At 41.0% G+C, this 13,793-nt stretch overlaps 1 protein-coding gene across 9 annotated transcripts in view; it reads right to left on the bottom strand.

Annotated features, from left to right (window-relative positions):
• Mtm1 (myotubularin 1) overlaps nucleotides 1-13,793 on the bottom strand; it is a 140,801-nt gene that overhangs the window by 16,526 nt on the left and 110,482 nt on the right. For 7 of the 9 annotated variants that reach the window (XM_052740819.1, XM_052740834.1, XM_052740809.1 and 4 more), the window contains 4 exons: nucleotides 11,396-11,581; nucleotides 5,573-5,779; nucleotides 938-1,030; nucleotides 146-259 (listed from right to left, as the gene is read on the bottom strand). In XM_052740819.1, coding sequence (XP_052596779.1) covers nucleotides 146-259; nucleotides 938-1,030; nucleotides 5,573-5,779; nucleotides 11,396-11,581 — 600 coding nt within the window. The remainder of the gene's footprint in view (nucleotides 1-145; nucleotides 260-937; nucleotides 1,031-5,572; nucleotides 5,780-11,395; nucleotides 11,582-13,793) is intronic. The other 2 variants (XM_052740842.1, XM_052740862.1) reach the window with 1 other exon arrangement.

Here is a 13,793-nt window from a genome sequence, read left to right as displayed (position 1 = left end):
TTACATAACTTTTCATGTAGCTCCACAAGGGAGAATTTGTATACTTTAAAAATTATTCCTCAGGGCAAAACCAGTGCTTCATAAACACTCATATTTTTCCTAGATTCACTGTGTAAAGCCTTCACAAAAAAAGTGTTTTGCTCACCTGTCTTTCTCGAGCCGATTCACAGTTAAATAAGAAAGTACCAAATCGACAGCTATACAGATGATCCAAGATCGTAATCAAAAAGCGTTCATTGAACTCAAAAGCTGTGGGGAACTAGATGAAAACAAACAAGCAAGCATACATGAAAAATTGTATCTGTTCTCTAAAGGAAGAAGAGCATGGTTTCCATCAGACCAGAGTGTCAAAGTAAGAACTTATGGTGTATTATTGTTCACTTTGAATTAAAAGAAACACACAAATACATATACACACTGTGGCAAGAGAAGATGCATAGATGGATGGTAAGAGGGCAAGAGTGACTAAATGCTACCACACTGTAGAACTCTGGGAAGGCCTCACATACTCCATAGTTTTTTTTTCCTTTCTGTCTCTTTTCTTTGCACTTCATATAAGACTGACATACTTTAATATGTACCAAGTCAAGGATAAAAAAGGAAAAGGTGGTCAAAAGTATATTTTTTAAAGTATAATGAGTTAGCAGGCATACTTACACAGAAATGCCGAGACACTTGTCATCCTGCTGGCCTTCCATTAGAACAGGTAATCCAGTTAAAAATTTAATTTTGTAAACTTTATATGTAGTATTATAGATATACATAATAGTAGTAATTAAAAAAATGAATTCCTATGTCTCTCTTGGTGGAATTCAATCATTATTCACTCATACCTATTTCATCTTTATTTCTGCCCTGCATTATTTTGTAGGCAAACTTCAGATGTTATAAGATACTATTTAAACATTGAGTGTATATTCATCCCACACATTCTTACCTGTTTTGACATCTGCCACACACAGTCAATAAACTGGAGAAAAATAGGAGATCGGTCAGCATCAGCATGATTTTTATCACCATGACCTATTCTCTGAAATGAATTGATGAAAATGATTTAATTCACGGGTACAAAACAGAGAAAGCATGTAACTTACAAAATGTCACATACATGTACACACACCCACACAACCATGTGCATTTATACAAATATTAACACACACACACTACAAATACACATAAAACAACAAAAACGAGCAAAGCACCATCAATCTATGTAACTGTTACAATTATTTCATATGACTACAATGTTGTACAGGTCACAGACAGCTACAGATAGAGGTGACTGGAGCATCCTGCATGGTTTATTCTAGCTTCACTAGGTTTCTTGGGGAAGAAGAAGCCTGGACATTTCAAGGCTTGAAATCGTGCCCAAAGTATAGTTATTATTATTAAAATGCTTCCCCTGCTAGAGCCCAAACAAAACTCTCACAATGTCTTTATTAAATAGTGACTACTTCTACTTGAAAATGTTACTCATACCATTTGTGAAATTTGGATGAAGGATAAAAGCTGATCAAACAGTATTTTTATTAGCATGATATATATGAGAATCACCATGGATCCAGGTAAAGGAGAGATGGCCCAGGAGTTAAGAGCACTTGCTGCTCTTGTAGACCACTTAGGTTTAATTCCCAGCAACCACAGGGTGTCTAACAACTAGCTCTAACTCTAGTACTAGGGGATCTGCTTCCCTCTTCTGGCTTTCAAGAGCACTGTATGCATGTGGTGCACAAATAAACATGCAGACAAATCACACCCCCAACACACAAAGGAATAAATCTGCTAAAAAGATGCTCATTCAAAGGAAACCTGGAAACAAGACCCAAAGATATGAATTGCAATGATTCCCTTGATGATTAAAAAATGTGCATCAAAAATAATAAAAAGCCTCAAGTAAAAACCTGCCATTTTGTGAAGTACATTTGTTCCTGATAATTATATTAGCCCAGAGAAAACTGTCATTATATCTTCCTTCTTTTGTGAAATCTCAATTTAAAAATCTTTCCTTTTTATTTTCTGAGACAAATCTTCCTTTACAGCATAGGCCTGTAAAGAACTCCCTGGGTAGCCTAGGCCTGCTTGGAAATCACCTGGTAGCCTTGGATGGAACTCACTGAGTAGCCTAGGCCTGGAACTCACTGGATAGCCTTGGCTGGTACTCACTGGGCAGCGTCAGCTGGAATTCACTGGGTAGTCTAGGCCTGGAAATCAATGGGTAGCCTTGGATGGAACTCACTGGTAGCCTCAGCTGGAACTCACTGAGTAACCTCAGGTGGAACTCACTGGTAGCCTCAGCTGGAACTCACTGGGTTGTCTAGGCCTGGAACTCACTGGGCAGCCTAGGCCAGTAACTCACTGAGTAGACTCAGCTGCAACTTACTGGGTAGCCTAGGTCTGGAACTCACTAAGTCGCCTTGGCTGTAACTCACAGGGTATCCTTGGCTGGAACTAACTGTGTAGCCTAAGTATGGCAATCAAAGGGTAGCCTAGGAATAGAACTCACTGGGTAGCCTTTCCTGGAACTCACTAGGCCTGGAACTTACTGGGTAGACTTGGGTGGAAATCACAGAGTAGCCTTGGCTAGAACTCACTGGTTAGCCTAGGTATGGAATTCACAGGCTAGCCGAGGCCTGGCCCTCAGTGGATAGTCTTGGCTAGAACTCTCTGGGTAGTCTATGCTTGGAACTCACTGGACAGCCTCAGCTGGAACACACTTGGTAGTCTAGGCCTGGAACCCACTGGGTAGCCTTCGTTGAAACATAGTGAGTAGTCTAGGCCTGGAACATACTAGGTAGCCTAGGAGTGGAACTCACTGGGAAGCCTTGGCTTGAACTCACTAGGTCTGTGACTCACCAGGTTACACAGGCCTGGCTCTAATTGTGTAGACTCAGCTGGAATTCCTTGGGTAGCTATGGCTAGAACTCACTGTGTAGCCTTGGTTGGAACTCACTGGGTAGCCTAGTCCTGAAACTCACTGGTAGCCTCAGTTAGAAATCATTGGGTAGCCTAGGGCTGGAACTCACTTGTCAGCCTCAGTTTGAACTCAGTAGGTAGGTAGCCTAGGGCCCCAAACTCATTAAGGAACTCACTGGGTAGCATAGGCCTGAAAGTCATTGGGAAGCTTTGGCTGGAACTCAATAGGTAGTCTAGGCCTGGAATTCATTAGGTAGTCTCAGCTGGAATTCACTGGGTAGTCTAGATCTCAAAATGAATGGGTAGCCTTGGTTTGAACTCCCTGGATAACCTTGGTGGGAACTCACTGGGTAGTCTTCAGCTGGAACTGACTGTGTAGCCTCAGCTGGAAATCATTGGGTAACCTAGTGCTAGAACTCAGGGGTAACCTTGGCTGGAACTCATTAATTGGGTAGCCTAGGTCTGAAACTCAATGGGTAGACTCAGCAGGAACTCATTGGGTAGTTTAGATCTGGAAATAAATGGGTAGCCTTGGTTTGAACGCACTGGGTAGTCTTCAGCTGGAACTGATTGTGTAGCCTCAGCTGGACCTCATTGGGTAGCCTCAGCTGGAACTCACTAGGTAGCAAAGGCCCACAACTCACTGGGTAGCCTTGGCTGGATCTCATGGGGTAACCTAGGCCTAGAACTCAGGGGGTAGCCTCAGTTGGGACTGATTGGGTAGCCTATGGGTGGAAATCACTGGGAAGCCTTGCCTGGGACTCACCTACTAACGTAGGCCTGACCCTCATTGGGTAGCCTCAGCTGAAACACACTGGGTAGAACTCACTGGAACTCACTGGAAAGCCGAGGCCTGACCCTCATTGGGTAGTCTTGGCTGGAACTCACTGGGCAGCCTCAGCTGGAACACACTTGGTTGCTGTGGGATGGCCTGTATGTCAAGTGTGTTGCTGATTGGTCAATAAATAAATCACTGATTGGCCAGTGGCCAGGCAGGAAGTATAGGCAGGACAAGGAGGAGAATAAAGCTGGGAAGTGGAAGTCTGAGTCAGAGACACTGCCAGCCGCCATGATGAGAAACAGCATGTGAAGATGCCGGTAAGCCACGAGCCACGTAGCAAGGTATAGATTAATAGAAATGGATTAATTTAAGCTGTAAGAACAGTTAGCAAGAAGCCTGCCACGGCCATACAGTTTGTAAGCAATATAAGTCTCTGTGTTTACTTGGTCAGGTCTGAGTGGCTGTGGGACTGGCAGGTGAGAGAGATTTGTCCTGACTGTGGGCCAGGCAGGAAAACTCAAGCTACACTTGGTAGTCTAGGCTTGGAAATCTCTGGGTAGCCTTCGTTGAAACATACTGAGTAGCCTAGGCCTGGAACATACTGGGTAGACTTGGCTGGAACTCAATAGGTAGCCTTGGCTGGATCTCACTGGGCAGCCTTGGCTGGATCTCACTGGGTAGCCTAGGCCTGTAACTCACTGAGTAGCCTAGGCCTGGAACTCATTGGGTATCCAAGGCCTAGAATTCACTGGGTAGTCTTTGCTGGAACTCACTGGTAGCCTAGTCCTGGAACTGACTATGTAGCCTAGGCCTGGAACTTACTGGATAGCTTTGGCTAGAACTAACTTTGTAGCCTTTGCTGGAACTCAATGGGTAGCCTTCGTTGAAACTCATTGGGTAGTCTAGGCCTGAAACTCAGTAGGTAGCCTAGCCCTGGAAATCACTGGATAGACTAGGCCTGGAACTCACTGGTAGCCTTGTTGGAACTCACTGGGCAGGCTAGGCCTAGAAATCACTGGGTAGCCTCAGTTGGAACTCACTGGATAGTCTAGGCCTAAAAATCATTAGGTAACCTTGGTTGGAACTCACTGGGTAGCCTCAGGTGAAACTCATTGGTTAGCCTAGGCCAGGAATTCACTGGGTAGGCTCAGCTGGAACTCTCTAGGTAGTATAGGTTTGGAACTCACTGGGTAGCTTTGGCTGGAACTCACTGGGTAGCCTATGCTAACTCAGCCCAGAACTGCCAGCCTAGGCCTGGCAGTCACTAAGTAGCTTAGGCCTGTCCCTTACTGGGTAGTCTCAGCTGGAACTCACTGGGTAGTCTCAGCTTGAACTCACTGGGTAGCCTTGGTTGGAACTCACTGGATAGCCTTGGCTGGAATTGACTGAGTAGCCTAAGCCTGGAAATCACTGGTAAGCCTTGGTTGGAAGTCACTGGGTAGCTTTGGCTGGAAATCACACCAACCTTCCTGTCTCAGCCTCCCAAGTCTCAATTTATACATTTCTTTTCAGACTTTATTACATTACTTTTGAATCTAACTAGAAATAGTAAAGATGGATGAATCCTAAAAAGATTTCCATTATCCCAAGTTCTTACAGACTTTTCCAATTGTAAAGCGGTCTTCATTTACATTCCTCAGATTTTTTTCTTTGTTTGAGACAATGCCCATGTAACCCTGTCTATTCTGGAACATGATATGCAGATCAGGCTGACCTGGAAAACTTTGAGATCTACCAGCCTCCTCAGTGCTGGGATTAAAGCAAGTGCCACTTTTCTTTGCAACTCCTCAGACTTTCATGTCAGAACTGAATAAACTACAGAAACCAGTTTCTTAAAATCCCAGCTGATTTTAAAGGACAGCTTTAGTGTTTACTTACAGATGCAAATTTATGTCCAAAACTTATCCACTCTTTTTGTACCAATATTTCAAAGCCTTCAATACTCCTGTAGAAACTGTCCAGCATCAGCATAGCCAGGGATGTCAGCTGAGCAGTCCTGTCCCATCCGTCACTGCAGTGCACAAGCACTGAGCTCTTCCCTGAAGAAACTTTGTCTGCAACTTGAATGGCTCCTGTCAGAACAAGCTGGCAGAGAAAAACATGCAAGTCAGCAGCAGGGAGAAGCCGGAAGCACTGATAGCATTCCAATGTCAAAGTGCCATCCATTTTCACTCTAGCCTAAGTCCTGCTTTCAAATGTCAATGCACATCACAAACCAGAACATCAGGAACATCAGGATCCTGGGAAGTTCCCTGTGTAGAGATCACATTCAAATGCTCTGAGATTTTTTTTTTCAGTGCTTCAGTCTTTTGCATGAACAAGTGATATCCTATTGTATGAATAGTTATTTATCCATTCTTCAGTTGATAGAAATTTGGTAGTTTTTAGCATCTGTATACTAGAAACAAGGCTACTGTGGACTTTTGCACTCTTAGTTTTTGATAGGACATACCATTTTCTTTCTTAGGTAAACATCTATAAGTGCAATGACAGGACCATATGGCACATATATGCTCATGGTAAAAATGTGTGCTTATTTAAAGAAACAAATTTTAAAGAAAATAGTTATACCACCTCACATTCCTTCCAGTATTGTTTGAGGGTTGTAACTTCCAAAGTGCTTAACAGTTACTTTGAGTTGATTTTAAAAACATATTACAGTGTGCATATTTGTTTATGACTTCATTCATGTATATGTGGGTAAGCATGCCATAGTGCTTGTGTGGAGGTCAAAGGACAACTTTATGTAGAGTCTGTTATCTTCTTCCACCTGTGTATGTGTTCTGGGGACTGAACTCTGATCACCAGGCTTGAATGGCACATATTTATCTGCTGAACCATCTTGTTGGCCCTTGAGCTGATTTTCTAAGGTTTATTCCATGGAGCACCTCAAATTCTAACACCATGCTTAGAATGCACTATGATCATTTTAACTAATTCAAAGAAACTGAAAAAATTCACTGATATGTATTTAAGGAAAAGCTAGATTATGTGAACCATCTGACAAATAGAATATATGAAAGCTTATTATTTTTACATGAAGTCATGAGAGACAAGTGAACAAGAAAAAAGTTAGGGGACTAAAGGATGGCAGACCACCAAAAGCACCTGTGCAGAACTCAGTGCTCCTGAAATGACTCCTGCAATCCTGTTTGCAGTTTTAACCTGAGGTACTTGTGTTGAAAGTGCTGTTGAGAAACAGTGCTAACATTCTAGATTACTGGAGCCCAACTTAATGAAGTTGGAGTTCCAGCACACTGTAGAGGGCAGCTCTCCCTCAAGATGTAGTAGGAAGGTTTCTCCAGTCCCATGGCCCACTTATAAAATAATCACTCAGATGCTTATATTAATTATAACTGCTTGGCCCTTAGCTCAGGGTTTATTACTGACTAGCTCTTACACTTAAATTAACCCATAATTCTTATCTATGTTTAGTCATGTGGCTTGTTATCTTTTCTCAGTTCTGCTTTGACATCTTGCTTCTTCTGTGTCTGGATGGTGACTCCTGACTCAGCCCTTCTTCCTCTTCCCAGAATTCTCCTTGTCTGCTTGCCATGCCTATGCTTCCTGCCTGGCTACTGGCCAATCAGCATTTTATTTGTCAACCAATCAGAGTAACACATATTCACAGCATACAGAACGACATGCCACAGCATCAAGACGTGTCTCTCATTAACAATAAAAAGGCAATTATTTTAGAAAATTCTAGATGTTTTCTAATTATCAATCTCCACAGTCATTCTGACTTGGGGCAACTGTAATTATCTAACAAAACAAAATCTGGTTTTCAAAACTAAATTGCTAAAAACAAATAATTCGGCATTCTTGTGACAGAGAAAGCAGCAGGTTCTAGCCAGTGAATCTTGCTAATGAAGACAAGTGATAGTACCAAGAAATTCATTAAGCAGCCACAAGACGCTGAGATGAGACAAGCATAGATTTTCCTCAGCACTTAGAAATACAGCCCAAGTGTTGCACCTAGTTTGCAAGATCCAAGTTCAATACTACCTGCTCTACTGCCCTAAACTGCTAGGATTTAACTGATGTGTGAAACTGAGGTGGATCCTGTTACATGTGCACATGTGGGCTCCTCAGCATTCTCACAACTACACTGGTCATGTGAAAGAACAGTCACAATTTCTTTCATTAGTTTTGAATCTCCCTCACTAGGGACAAAATTATCAAGTCTGATGGGGATCTTCTACATTTTCTACATTCCTTAAGTCCTAACTTCTATACATCATCTTTTTCACACAGCCTTGCCTCATCATTTCCCCAGGCACCCAAGACAATGAACCAGTTGTATTTTCAACCAGTTTTTCTTTCGTCTTTCTGCTGTAAGATAGGGGCTTTTCCCCACCTTCCTAAGGTCTCTAATACACGTCTGCATGCATGCATTCATTTTCTCTCCCTCTCGCCCTTCCTCCCCCTCTCCTCCCTCCTGCCTTCCTCTATTTGTCTAAAAAAGAAAAAAAGAAAATATTTCAACTTTGCTGAAAGAACAAAGAAAGCAAAAGTTAGGAAACATCTTTCTAAATTCTGCTGATTCTTCAATTGGACTTTTGAGCATTTCCTCATATTATTAGCAACCATAGTACATGATTTACTTCATGACTGCACAGCATTTCATTATATAGATAGAACTCTTCTTCTATAGTCAGGTTATTTCCAATGGTTTTCCACTAATATAAAAATTACCATATACTAAACTTCCAAACTGTGTTTCTTTCCTTAATAAAACATCCAAGTTCTCTGTCTGAAAACAGGTTGAAGCATCCCAAGACTTGAAAGCCTTTCTTATAATCACTAACCATTTCTTTCTCTTTTATCTAGCTTTTTTTTTTGGCTGGCATGCATGCATGTGTGCTGTGTGCCGTGTGTGTGTGTGTGTGTGTGTGTGTGTGTGTGTGTGTGTGTGTGTGTGTGTGTGTGTGTTCAGGTGTATGTGTAGGCCAAGGGATCTTCCTCAATTCCTCTTTATTTAGTCATTGAGGCAGGAACTTTCAATCTATCCCAGAGCTTATCAATATGGCTAGTCTGGCTAGCCAGCCTGTTCTGAAGAGTTCCTTTTTCACCTTTCATAGAACTAGAGTTACACGCAGGTAGGTTGCCACACCAACTTGGCATTTATATGGTCCTGAGGATCAAAATTCCAGTTCTCACACTAGACACTGATATATCTAGACATACTAGACACTGATATATCTCCCCAGCCCTTATCTAGCTCTACAAAGGTATAATTTATATTCATCATTGTAATTTCCAACTCTCACCCCCATGATATTGCCAACCACCCATAGATGTCTACCCTCTTGGGTTCTTTCTAGACATTCCAACATCTTTGGAGGTCTTGATGTCTCTCTTTAGGGATGACTTCACTGAATTCTGCTTTTCTTCTATGTTGATTTCAAACCTGACTGGGGCTCCATTCCAAGTCTTCTGATCTTCTTCTCATCTGGAGCATCTCTCAGGATACTTGATAAAGGGCTCAACCGAAGTTTAGTGCTCAACCACTGACTCACAAGCTCACATGTCAGTTCCAAGTCTCTATCTTGAGTTCTACTTTACATGAGAACTTGCTTGACACATCACACCAGAGGATGGCCTACCACTACCTCCAAAGCATAGTGTTTCTGTTAAGTCTAGTCAGGATTGCCCTTCAACTGAAAATGGAAGCATCATTTTCTCAGGCTAGTGGGTGTACCCTCCTTGTGGCAGTCTTCATTTCTGAAGCTCTTACATCAAGATAATCACAACACACCACAGGCTCTGCATAAGAAGCAACTTGTATCTTATCTTTTAGTAGCCTCTGCATCCTTGTATTGACACTACTATTTTGAATCTTCTTTTTCTAAACATTCTTTTCTCTTGTACCAATTACATAATCAACCCCAAGAACAGTTCCCTACATTACCAAACTGTTACTCAAATCCTGAGATCTCTCGCCAGCATTTGATAGTCAAGGCCTTGGCTGCCTGGCTTCTTCCAGATCCCTTGCTAGACCAATCTCACTTAAAAATGTTTCTTAGTTTTATAAACTTCATTATTTATTGCAAATAAATTAAAACATGCCATTCTTGTCAACCTGAATTCACCTACAACAGTTTCTGAGTGCTCACCTCAGCTGTCACCTTTAAAATGGATTCCCCATCCCTTTGCTTTCTTGAAGGACTAGGTCAAGCCTATTTTTTTCAGTTGACTTTGCTGAAACACAGTATCTTAGAATATGATGTTTCCTTTTACTCCTAACTTCTTTGACCATCTAGCTATCTTCTTAAGAGCCCTTTTCTCCTTCACAAGTTCTACCATGATGATCTGCATTAAAACTGTGCTATTTAAAAATGTATTTTAAAGTTTAGCAATACAGGACAACTGTGATGGTACTGCAGCTGGTTCCCAGATACCTAACCCAGTTTCCCTTCTTAACATCATTGCAAGGGATATTTGCCACAACTAAGAAACCTATATTGACACATCGCTACTTACTAAGAAATTTATCTTTAAGTTTATTGCTTTAAAAGTCCATACTTTATTCATATTTCCTTAGGGCTTTTAAAAATATTTATTTACTTTATGTGTGGGTATTTTGTCTGCATGTATATCTTTGTATCGTGTGTTTACCTGTGCATGCAGAGGCCAGAAGAGGACATCAGATCCCCTGCAACTGGGGTTACAGAGAGTTGTGAGCCACCATATGGGTGACAGAAATCAAATTTGGGCTCTCTGGAAGGGCAGCTGTGCTCTTAATTGCTGAACCATCTCTCCAACCCCACATTTCCTTAGTTCTTAACCTAATGTCCCTTTTTTTTTCTAGAGTCCCATTCAGGATACTCCACTATAGTTAGCGGCCACAATTAATTGTTTTGTAACTCATTTTCTGATGATAAATTAAGAGAAATAAAAATTAGACAGGAAAAATAAAAAAAAAACAATTCCTGTCAAGTTGGAAAGCATAATTTCGCCAGAGAATAATATATCTTAATAATTTACCTGCTTAAAATATGCTTTCAGTTGGTTTGTTTATAAAACTATACAGTTTCCAAAAGTGCTAGTCCACTAACATAGTTCCTAATACTTGTACTTTGAAAGAGGGTTTTTATGCTTCTATCAGGACAAACAATTGAATGTAATCAAAATGCAAAACCTATTCTTTAAAATTAGTCATTAGCCAGGTGTTGGTGGCGCACACCTTAACCCCAGCACTTGGGAGGCAAATGCAGGTGGATTTCTGTGAGTTCAAGGCCAGCCTGGTCTACAGAGTGAGTTCCAGGACAGTCAAAGCTATACAGAGAAACCCTGTCTTGAATCCCCTGCCTCAAAATAAACCCAATAAAATAAGTCATTAATAAATTGTTAAAATGAAAGCAACAACAAAAAGGCACCTCTGTCTAGGTCTATGAGTGATATACCCAATAAGAGTTGGATAATAAATTGGCTATTCCCAAACAAACCTACATGAGACTATTTACTACTGACACGACTAGAAGAGAAAGCTCTACAGTCTCTAAACGTAAGACACATGATGTTGTGAAATCTTCAATTTAGGTAAGCAAACTATAAAGAAAGATCAAGCTGCCAAATGTAGAATCTTCTACTACAGTTTCTTTTTCCATATGTAATTTTAAATATTGAAGGAAAAATTTCATCTTCTTCAAAATAAGTACTCTTTTATTCCTGCAAATATTTTTAGAGTATACTTGCCTTGATATGTTCTAACCAATGAGTAGCCTCCAAACTGGACAACCAATGAGATTCTTCAATGTTGGGATAAACAATGTCTTTCACTTTTTTTAAAGATTCACGCATAACATGAATATTATGAATGTCTAAGAAAGAAAGTTCGGCGTTATGATATGCATCATCACTTTCATATCCTCCTCCTGTTGCCTAAGAAACAACAAGTTTACAATCAGTTAAGTTTTCTATTTTATCAGTACCTTAGCCAAAGTATCTCATAAGCTATTTATTTTAAAAATTTTAACCCAAACTCTTCTAATTTAAATAGTTAATGTGATTTTTGACTTCCTATGCAACACAAAGCCTCAACAACCTGAGTCATACTTTGAGCTAGAGAAAAATGCTGGCAATTTCCTGGGGTGTGGGGTGGAGTGGGGACAACTGAATTCATCAGACAGTATTCCCTTCAAAATGTTCTGTAATTACTGGCTCTTCTAGATCTGTAAAAGCAAGAAAAGGTTCTGAAAAGTCCTCCTTCTCCATCAATTTTGTGGCTATTATTGTACTGTTTGGGGAAGGGGTAGTCATATTGATGCAGCAGCAGGCAACTCCAACATGGTAAGCATTCTCACAGGCTATAATGTGTTAGGTAAAAACAGCTTTTATAGTTAGACAAAGGTCAACAGCTCAGCTTCAGTCTCTCCTTACCACATGATCTGGTGCCAAACACTAACCTTGAAGCACCAGTGTCCCATCCTGTAAGGCACGGTTTACTCCCTAGGTATAACAGGACAAAAAGAGCCAGAATCCTTTACAATGGCTAACAGCAGTCACCTTCTGATGAGGCTCTATGATGCTGTGCTTTGTCATTTTACCTCTTACAGGAATGCTACAAGACAGATGTTAATATCCACAATTTGCACAGTGGGAAGTAGAAGCTAAGAGGCTTACCCATTCCAAAGTCATGCAAGTATTAAATAGAATTTAAGTCTGCTTTGATTTCAGCATATAAACCTTTTCTACTGTATCCCAACCATTTTTCTACTATACAAACAGCAAGGACAGAGCTGTATGCAGTGGTTCCACAAGATTCTAAGAGGGACAAGATTGCCACCACCTACTGTATGAAGCACAAAGTTTTGTTGCTGTTGTCTTTGTGGTGCTATGTATTGAACTCAAGGCCTTATACATGCTAGGCAATTGGTCTACTATGAAGTACTTAATAGTATTTACTTGTTAAGGTGGACTTTAGTTAACCACCACAACACTGTGAAAAGTATCCATTTCCACAATGATAAAAAGAAACATTATGAATTTGTTTAGGAACATGGCTGTAGTTTGCTTAAAAGTTTTTGAAATGTCACAGGATAGGTAAATTTGGGCCCTTTAAGAAAAAGTGAAACAGTTCTGAGATTTTTAAGAAGTACTAACTTTAGACTGCCAGTAGGAGGAGCACAGGGAAGTGCCCACATGGGACTGAAGAGGAAAGTGCAATGCAAATGTGTCATCCACACAATAGCCCTCTTTTTCTTCATATCAGTGTTAGGAAGATAAGCCTGCATAGCCAGAGTTGGAACAGCAAAGCAAGCTGGGGGCCCCTGATGCCCCAGGATTACTTATAGAGATTTCTCGCAGTAAAAGTAAGGATATCACCCAAACTTCACACCTGAAAATCTGTGTCAGGCCAAAGGCCTCAGTCTCCAAACACTCTAGAGGAGAAAACATTTAGGCATGAATACTTCTTTCAAGCTTCATTTACCGAGCATCATCAATAAGTTAATGGGAAATGATTCCTTTGTTGTTGGTTTTTTGTTTTTTGTTTTTTTGAGACAGGGTTTCTCTGTATAGCCTTAGCTATCTTGGAACTCACTCTACAGATCAGGCTGGCCTTGAACTCAGAGATCTGCCCGCCTCTGCTTCCCAAGTGCTGAGATTAAAGGCATGTGCCACCACCACCTGGCTGATTTTTTTAAGACAGCATCTCACATTGTATGTACCACAAGTCTACCTAGAACTGACTATCTAGCATAGGCTGGCCTAAAACTCATAGCAATCCTCCTGCTTCAGCATTCCAAGTGCTGAGATAACTGATGTGAGCCACCACACCTATTTTCTATTTTCTCTTTTTAGTCATTGTTTTGTTTTTAATATGAGTGTCAGATCTCCTGGAACTGGAGTTGCAGGCTGTTGTGGCTGCTGGGACCCTAATTTAGTTTCTCTGGAAGAACAGTAAGTGCTCCTAACTACTAAGCCATCTCTCCAGCCCCTACTTGCCATATAAAAAGAGATTTTTGCTAACAAATCAGCAGACAAATGTATTGCCTTCCCCTCTTCCTGGCTGTCTACACTTGTGGAAGAAGGCAGAGTTACTGGCATCTGCCTGGTAGTCCCTTATGTAAACTGCAGGCACAGACCTGATAAG

Source organism: Peromyscus californicus, unplaced genomic scaffold, assembly GCF_007827085.1.
Source record: "Peromyscus californicus insignis strain IS unplaced genomic scaffold, ASM782708v3 Scaffold_10__1_contigs__length_136768540, whole genome shotgun sequence".
NCBI lineage: Eukaryota > Metazoa > Chordata > Mammalia > Rodentia > Cricetidae > Peromyscus > Peromyscus californicus.
This window is presented reverse-complemented; position numbering and strand designations above follow the sequence as displayed.